Source organism: Charadrius vociferus, unplaced genomic scaffold (assembly GCF_000708025.1).
Source record: "Charadrius vociferus isolate BGI_N301 unplaced genomic scaffold, ASM70802v2 scaffold661, whole genome shotgun sequence".
In the NCBI taxonomy this organism is placed as follows: domain Eukaryota; kingdom Metazoa; phylum Chordata; class Aves; order Charadriiformes; family Charadriidae; genus Charadrius; species Charadrius vociferus.
This window is the reverse complement of record NW_009647002.1, coordinates 204,557-213,581: the sequence shown is the minus strand read 5'-3', so window position 1 is coordinate 213,581 and position 9,025 is coordinate 204,557. Positions and strand designations below refer to the sequence as shown.

Genomic DNA, 9,025 nt, shown 5'->3' with positions numbered 1-9,025 from the left:
AGCCTGCCGCCTTCCCTCCCTGCTCCTGTTCTCCGGCTGCCGGAGCGTACACACCGGCTGCTTTCCCTGCCATCACACACCGGTGCCTCCTGCCGCCGCCATTCCGTAAGAGACCCCAGAGCAGGCGGGGGGGACAGGACGGGAGGGGATGGGACAGGATGGGATGGGATGTGGGTCAGCCCTCTCTGCGGGCAGCAGCACCAGTGGGATCGGTGTGGGTGCCCCAGGAGGGATCGCACTGCAGCCCCACACAGCTCCTGCCCCTCTGCCTTTGCTCTGCCATTCTCGAGCCCTCAGAGACCGCCTTATCCCCCCCATGGTGGAGAGACTGTGACCGAGATGGGCTGGAGGGCCGGGCAGCAGCTCCACGGGGCGCCCAGCCGCACCGCCTGCGGCCCCGCGGAGGAGCCGCACTCACAGCCCACAGCGACACCCTGACAAGAGAAACCCGAAGGCAACGGCAGCTCCATGGCACACGCTAGAGACGAGGAAAACGCTTGCTGCAGGGACTGCACAAAGGGAAAGAAAAGAGCAAAACACCTAAAAATCATATTTACGCTCTGCTCCTCTCCTAGAGATGGATTTCGAGCTCTTGAGCAGTGTCAGGTGAAAAAAGGCAATCATAAAGGGCAGACACTCTGCAGACAACGGTAAAAGCCACATCCCAGAACCCAGCGCTGCCTGAACCAAACCCGGGGCTGTGGCCCGTGGCCCCATTTGAGGATCCACACAACAAAACAGCTCGGTGCAAGGGCGGCACTCGCTCGTGAGGTCCCCGTGGTCAGCTAAGGGGTGACTGGGAATTTTAAGAAGTTATAAGCGTCACCATTCGGTGTTTCAGTAGCAGCAAGAGGCTCTCAGGGCTGTGGTGACACAAGCAGGGACCATTCTTCGCAGTTACTAATCGCTGCATCTTTATTTTTACACGTAAATCCCAACTCAGTGAGAATATGGTCTCCAACCTTCACTGTAGAGTTTTTGTAGGAATAAGAGCCGGCGTGCCTCTGCCCCGCTGCGAAGCAGAGCTTGGACCTTCTGCTCTCAGCAGTCCCCGTGGGGAGGAGCGCTGGTGGCCGAAAGCTGCCCGTCCCCACTGCGGCGGGAGCCACGGCGCTGTCTGTGCCACCGTACGCCCCGGATGCTGCAGCGGCCGCCGGCGCTGCCCCGTGTCTCACCCGGGCTCCCGCTACCCCCGGCGGGCACCACGCACCCCAGCACGGCCCCTGCATCCCCCTGCACCGGGGCTGGACCCACCACCACGGCCCAGCCGTCTGCCGGGATGTCCCCGCTCCCATGGGGGGTTCGCCCCCACGCTGGGGGAGGCAGAGGCTGAGCGGAGGCTGAGCGGAGGCTGCCCAGCCCGGCAGGGAGCGCTTGGGAAGAGCTCACAAACAGCCCCCGGGCTGAGCGTCTGTCAGCAAAACATGACTGTTGCTGCCAGCAAGTGTTTACGAACAAACAGCTTCCACGGATACACGGGGAAGCGTACGGACAATGGACAAGGAGGGAAAAAGCACATTTGCACCATTAGTCACAATTAATTATTCAATACATTCCACCAAGGAAATGGGAATCACCTTTAGAGCCATATATGCACGGCCTCCCTTTTCTGAAGATCTCGGTATGTTGTGTTGGCCACTGAGCACAATTTATAAATTACCTCGTTCGAAAATACTCCTCTGTGCAGAGCAAGACCTTTCCAAAGGCAGGAAGTGACCTGCTGCGTGCAGGCAGTTCGCATCCCGGTCCCTTCCCTGGACGAGATGTCACATCTTGCCCCCGTGCCAGGGTCAAATTCCCCCCAGTGACAAACTGTCTGGAGACAGTCGTGCACTTTTTTCTTTCTTTTTTTCTTTTTTTTTTAAAGCAAGTATTCCAACTGCTGCTATACAGTCCAAGCAGAAAATACTCTGCTTTAGAAGCTGCAATCTTTATCTCACAACCAGCTGTAAACGCACCCTGCGGCTCATCCCCACGCAAAGCCTCAGGCACCCGCGGGGGCACACGACCGGTCTTGAGCTGGCTGTCCCCGTGGGATCGTGCACAGCTGGAAACGATGGCACTGCTGCGGGGACAGCGGAGGACAGGGGCAAGTCCAAAACCCGGCTCCCCGTCTGCAAATGCCACGCTTGCACTCACACAGAGCGCAGGGCCCAGCTCTCCTGCTCCCCCAATTAACGGGGAAACGGCTCCAGCACCCGCCGCCCTCCCGCCGAAGCCCAGGCTATGGCACCGCCGCCACCGGTGCGCCCCGGACCGCGGCGGGCAGCAGCCCCAGAGCAGCGGGGGAACCCATGGCCAGCCCTGGATGGAGACGCCCCGAGGAGAGCGGGTCCGCAGGCTTTTTTTTTGGAGAGGGAACCGGCCACACAGTCAACACCCAACCCACGATTTAGGGTCATTTTCTCCCACAAGATCAGAATAATTAGAAAAAAAGACTGATTTTCATCACTTTTTTTGTTGTTGTTAACTATAAATCAACTTAAACCTTAGGGAGAAATCTCAAGAGGTGATAAGTACTGTTCTGAGTGTAATTTGCACTTCTTTTAAATAGGTTTCTCTCAAGATATTTTATGGCTTCAAAGGGAAATCACTTGAAAGTTAAGAGCAGAGTAAAAGATTCCCAGACTCTATTGATCATCAGTGGTGGTAACGTATAAAGAGCCTCTGACAGAGCTCATCGGAAAACCTGATACACTTCGGTGTTTGCGCACCGGGGGCTCTCCCTCCGCCTGGTCTGCTCTTCAGCGACATTTTTTCCTTTCCAACCTACTTTTGCCAACAGACTGCAGTTAAAAAAAAAAAAAATAATTAAAAACATTTTAGCCCCCCTCAAACGCCCCTCAGGCACCTCACTCAGAGCCCAAGGCCCCATTCCCACCGACCCGCAGACGACTGCGCAGCGTATCCGAGTTCACCCACGTCTCTGGGCGATCGCCTCCGAGCCCGGACGGGGTCCGGCTGCCACCCCAGCGCCCGCCTGCGGGAGAGGGCTGTCCCCGCTCCTCACAGCCACATGCTGCTCTTTGTTAGCAGGAGGCAGGAGAGGTTTGGGCTCGAGTGTCATTAATTAGTCCCCCAAGCCTGCAGCACTCGTCAGCAGAATCGCCTCCCGTCCCTCCTCCACCGCCCGAACTCCCGCGCGGCGCCGGAGGCTGGGTCCAGCCCTGAAGGGTAATTATGCCTTCTCATTTGTCAGCGGCTGTTTTACCTGTAACCAGATGCGCTGGGGGGAACCTGATCCGGGTGTCTTTTGTCACCCGCTGAATGACACCGCGCTGACAGGGGCGTGCGGCCGCCTGGTAAAATAACATCGCTCGGCCATCAGGACGCCCGGGCGAGACGGGCACAGGGCAGCGCCGCTCCCCAGGGACGCTCTGCACCTCCTCAGCCCTCATCCATCTTCCTCACCGCTCCCGTCGCCCCCGCGCCCAGCTCAGCCGAAAGCTGCAGCAGCGAATAGGCACTAACGCCTCAATTTAACCCCCATAAAACCCACACAAGCACCTCTCCAGCCCCATGCTGCATACAGCCCACATGCGAGGAGTATTTCCACCACTTGTTTTTGCAGTCTCCTCCAGACCACCCCTTCTCGCTAACCTTTGCGGAGACACAGCACTGACGAGGGTGAATGGCCTCGTGTAACACACTGTGGGCTCGGAGATAAAGCGTCCGCTCCCCGGTGGCATCGCTCATCCAACCCCCCTCTGAAGCCGTGCCGAGCCAGCCTGATTTATAGGGCTTCTTTTTGTAATATTATAAACTTCAAAGCAAGTCTCGTACATCCAACAGAATTAACTGCCGTTACTCAGCTGCCTGTTAACAAGCTGCTAAAGGCATAATCCTCGCACAGGACCAGGCGCTTGCAGCCCTTTGCTGGATGTTCCCTGAGCAATCCTCGGGAAAAGTAAGGATTTTTATTCCACAGATACAAATCTGCTGTCTTCATTTCCTAGGTTTTACTAAGAAGAAAAGATTATACAAACCCTTGAAATACTGCCGTATAAAACACAGCACTCCAGGCACTGCAAAGCGTCTTTTAAATTTGAGTTAATTTTCTGTGCATGAAGGTGCTGCTGCTAAAGAGTCACTTTCTGTAACGCCCTGTGTGAAATTTAGACCACTTCCATTTTGGAGCCTGTTTTTCTTGTGGTACAAGCGGAGAGCAAGTACCAGTTTGGGGCTTCCTAAACCTGAAACGCTCGTTACGCCTCGGAGCATCTCAGGAGCTACACATTCTCCGGAGAAAATCCAGCCCCAAGCGCAGTAAGGGGTGCTTGGGAAGGCAAGCACGCGTCCCACCGTCCCCGCTCTGGCAGGGACACCACGGGCAGGTCGCGAGGACGGGGGTGCCCCGGGTTCCCCCGCCGGGCTGTGCCTCGGAGGGCACTGGCAGCCGCGCAGGAGGGAGCCCGGGAGCGGGGGGAGGACGGGAGCGCAGAGCCCACGGCGGGACACGCAGCGGGGCGTCCCCCGGGGCAGAGAGCGCCTCACAGCAACGGCAGCTCCCGGCCAACCCCTGCCTTCTCCCGGAGAATGAGCTCCAGTCTTCCATCACTGATTTCTGCCACTGAAACCAATACCTGACCTTTCGGCTGAAAACCTCTGATCAGGTACAAAGCACACAGTGGGAACGCTGGCTCCAAACCCAGACGTTTCATCTTAGTTTCAGCATAATCGCTAAGATTTAAGTTGCAGCACACAGTAAATTTTGCACCAGAAGCTATAAAAACAGTGATTTCCTTGCTGATGGGGAACTGAAGCCGAACATCCCCAGGCACTGTTTGTGCCTCGGGGAGGCAACAGCTCCTGGCTAAACCATCTCCCGCACCACCTTGCAGGACACGCATTACCCTCAGCAACAGAATCTAATATCCTGCTCTCTTCCCTCAAACAATTTATCCTTGCTAGCATGACCCCTTTCTTTTTTAAGGAAGATGATGCTAGTTAAAGCAATTTACTATCTCATCGTACAAATAGGGCTAGAATGAATTTGAAGGCTTTTCTCCCATGCCATAAAATGCGTTTCATAGCACATCAGAAATGTTCATCCTGTCTGCCTTGATCATAAATGGAGGTCCTGTTTTTTTAAAGGCAGTGAGAAAAGGCTGATTAAAACCGATTCACCAATCCTGGGACTCGAGGCCGCGACTCCTCACTTCAGAGGGGCGCTGACACGGGCTGCGACCCGCTCCCGGGACTTTCAGCTGAAATGTTAAGTGGAAATTTAAAATGAAAGGTCAAGAATCCCTCAGTGCGCCAAAGACATGAGGTTTTTCCCCTCCCCCACAAAAAAAAATTAAAACAATAACAAACAGCCCAACAACCGCGTCGTTACCCAGCGCAAGACTAATTGTATAAGCCTCGTACTTCTTACTAGGAAAGGCTAACGGGCGTTGGGGGAACGCAGAGTGATTTTGTAGCCCTCAAAGCAACGGCGCTGAAAGGTCAGGCGGCAAACGCTGGTCCTCAGCCCGCTGCGGGGAGTACCGACGACTGCGGCAGCTCCTCCTCCCTCCCCGCACGGGCAGACGCGGCGTTCAGGTTTGTGGCCGAAAAGACACAAATCGAACGGCACAGTCAGGTGTCAGTGCGGTTCTTGATGAAAAAAAGGACTAATATTCCCTTTGTAGTTGCAGATGCTTCTACACAGAAATTTAATGGGTTTTCGCGGATTGTTCCTAACACTCGTTAAAGTTGGTGTGCCACGACTGACTGTCACTGCCGGACACCCGAACCGCGCAGCGCGCCGCGCTCCGCGCGTGCCAGTGGCTGTCACACAGCATTAGAGGTGTCCTAAATACTTCTGTTCTCTCTAAATGCGAACGCTGGGCTAATATCTGATCAGCAACAGGCCCGCTTTGCGCTGTCAATGTCGGCAGATTTTCCCCGCTGTATTTTTAGAACATAAATAATTTTAGAATTTAGGTCTCACTCAGCCTATGGTCTACCTAGTGCATAAGGACTTGTTCATCCATCCCCCAGTAAGGGCTGCCCGTGGCACCATAAAGCACCCGCAAACATAGAATTACATTATTTCTCACTGTTGCCTTTCACAAAAGACATGGAAATTAGTTCAGCTTTGACTTATTTGACGTCTGTTTGGTTCTCTCCCCACCATACCCCTGTGCTAAGGTGTGCATGCAGCCGTGGGGTTCCCTGTCAGACACAACGAGGCTCATTAGAGGACCACACTCCCCACCTATACGCGCGTGTCCACTGTACCCTTCACATTCTGTAATTCATAACTCAACAAAAATTTGGTGAGATTCTGTTATTAGGGGATAGATTGCATCTGCAATTACCCTGTGTGCAACATAAAAGTCCCACTAAAATTTTAATTACTGTGTGAAGGCGCTTTCAGATTCCTTTGGCAAAGCTTGCATGTTTCCCCCTTTAATTAGAAGATATCTCACTAAATATTGATAGCATTAAGCCACAGTCACACTCCCATGGATCTGAAATGGTTTGGATGCTATCTGCCGGGAACCTCATCAGCAGCTCTCACACTGGCCCCGGAACAGGGGAAGGAGCGGAATGAATAATTCACTGTGAATCAGTCCCTTATAAATTTAGTCTCCCTTTATTGCCTGACAAATGGCTGCGAGCTGGGCCAATTTCCCCGGGTTTGTTTGTTTATTCGAATGCGATTGAGGAACACGACTGCAATTTTTTAGACCTGCAGACTGACCAGAAAGCTCCGTGAGGCGCCTCTCGGATCCAGCGCCCGCGGCTCTCGGCACAGAGGGGGTCGGGAGAGCGCAGCGGAGCGACTGCCCTCCCGGCAGCTCCCCCCTCCCCCCGCGGGCTCCCGGGGCTCTCAGCCACCACGGGGCAATGACACACAGGCAAAAGGGAGCGGAGTCGCGTGCCGGGAGTTGGGGGAACGTGTCTGGAAAAGACCCGCGTGCTGCTTCCAGCGGGGCAGCTCCAACGCCGCGGCAGAGCCGCTGCAGCGCAGCCTTCGCCGTCGTCCCAACCGCCCCAACGCGCCGGCAGACACCGGCCACCGCGCTTAAACCGAGCACGCGCTGCATACTTGCTATCAGCTTATTTTTCTCCTGTGAAATAACATTCGAATAACTAAAAATGCAATTACTGTTGCTGATGCACATAATATTTCTTGTATAGCTTATTGAAAATTATTTCCAGTTACTTTGCGTTTCAGCTAATCTAAATGTTACCTCTGGGTACCTGATCATCTGTGGCTGTAACGGGAAAAAAATGTTGTAGCACAGAGTCAATGATTCACACAGCAGCTGAGTAAACAGGGACTTAAATTATACCCACGTTTTCTGACCGGAGCTTTTTAGCTGGACAGCCTCCATCTATGGGATGAAGCATATAATAGAGGCGAACTTTGCTGGCATGTTTCCGACTCTGGAAAAAAAAAAAAAAAAGAAAAGAAAAGAAAAGAAAATGCAATAAATGAAGTTACAAAAAGCAAGAAGCTCCATTGCTGTGCACACACCACCAATCTGCAGTAAGATTTCACATCCCCTTGATACATGTACCCAACACGGGAGGAGAAAAAGGGGAAAGAGCCAGGTGAGGAACATCTGCATTTCGCAGAGGTTTCGCTGAGCTCTGCACCCCGCTGGAATGAACCATGGAATGACTGTGATGCCTGCCATCAGCAGGAGAAACGGTCCACCCTCGCCGCCCTGCACTACGTCCCGCTGCCGGCAGCTCCTCGAAGATACAGCGGGAATAAAGGCAGCGAGAGAAGAGCGACATTTGTTATCGCACCATTTCTGTAGCGGGAGAGATTGAAAGGATGAGGGTGATTTAGCTTCAGGCAGAGACAGGCTGGCATCACGAGGGATCAGACACACACACAAACACAAACCCACAGCTCCTACACTTACAGCAGAATAAAATATGTAAGGGGTATAAAACGTCACCCTCTAGGAAATAAGCCAACTGATACCTGCCAAAGGTTTGAAAGAAATTTCTCCCACGGGTAAATTATCAGATAATTGCGCATTATGGAATCTAATGCTTCCCTCATACGCAGCTGGTGCCGGCCCTGCTGGGAGGGAGAAGGGCTGCGCGGATGGCCAGCCCGAGCCCCCTCTCCTCTCTCAGGCATTTCCAAGGGGAACTCAGCAGTAAAACCTCCCAGACAGTCCTGAAAGACGTTTGCTGCTGCAGAAATCAGCCCCCGGAGCGCCGGCACCGCTGCGAGGGCGTTCTGCTGCCCCGAGTCCTGCCCAGCATCTCCCCCCGCCGCCCCGCGCAGGGGACGGACGCGGACGCAGAGTGGTCCCATGCGCTCTCCAGCATCAGTGGTGGTCACCGGTTCCAAAATTCGCTGTGCCACGGAGCGCTCGCCGCCCGACCTGGCAGCACCGGGACTCCTCATGCGGTCTCCCAGGAAAGGCGCCCAGTGGGCACTTCTCAAACATTATTTATACCACAGGAGAGTTTTTGAGGGACCTGTATTTCTGTGGGGGGACCAGTCCCATGAGGGACACACTGGGCAGCGAGGGGAGGTCCAACACCGCCCTCGGGCACGTCACAGCCACTGAGGAGGACAGATGGAGAGATGTCCTGGGCACGCCGGCACCAACAGACACAGCAGTCCCTGGGGCTTGCAAAACGTAAAGGAAGACTTAAAAGCTTCTACGGCAGGACACAGACACAAACCTTCAAAACACTAACTTATAGTCCGCTGTCGTTTTCCAGTAGATGTAAGAGGGGGAAAAAGACCGCAAACACTACATACCTGCATCCAGAGCCCACACAGGCATGGCAGCTATTATCATGCAAATGTTTTCTCTGAATCTCCACTTCCAATTGCCTCACAGAACAACAGCACCGTAATATTATAATTTCAGATCACAGATTTGCAATTTTAAAATATTAAATTATCATTAGCATGCTCTGGAACATTCTTCTTCCTGTGGTGCGAACTTGGAGCTATATTTGCAGAGAGCTGTATTTGCATGCATAAGTGTGACTACGCAATAATTTTTTCTTAATGGAGCAAATCAGTCAAGATAAATAATGTCCAATATCTTTC

The 9,025-nt window shown here is 53.6% G+C and overlaps 1 protein-coding gene across 1 annotated transcript in view; it reads right to left on the bottom strand.

Moving 5' to 3' along the window:
• The window catches only part of ZMAT4 (zinc finger, matrin-type 4), a 49,168-nt gene that overhangs the window by 26,544 nt on the left and 13,599 nt on the right, over nucleotides 1–9,025 (bottom strand). Inside the window, exon 2 of the mRNA XM_009895404.1 lies at nucleotides 7,291–7,380. Within this exon, the coding sequence (XP_009893706.1) occupies nucleotides 7,291–7,380 (90 nt within the window). The remainder of the gene's footprint in view (nucleotides 1–7,290; nucleotides 7,381–9,025) is intronic.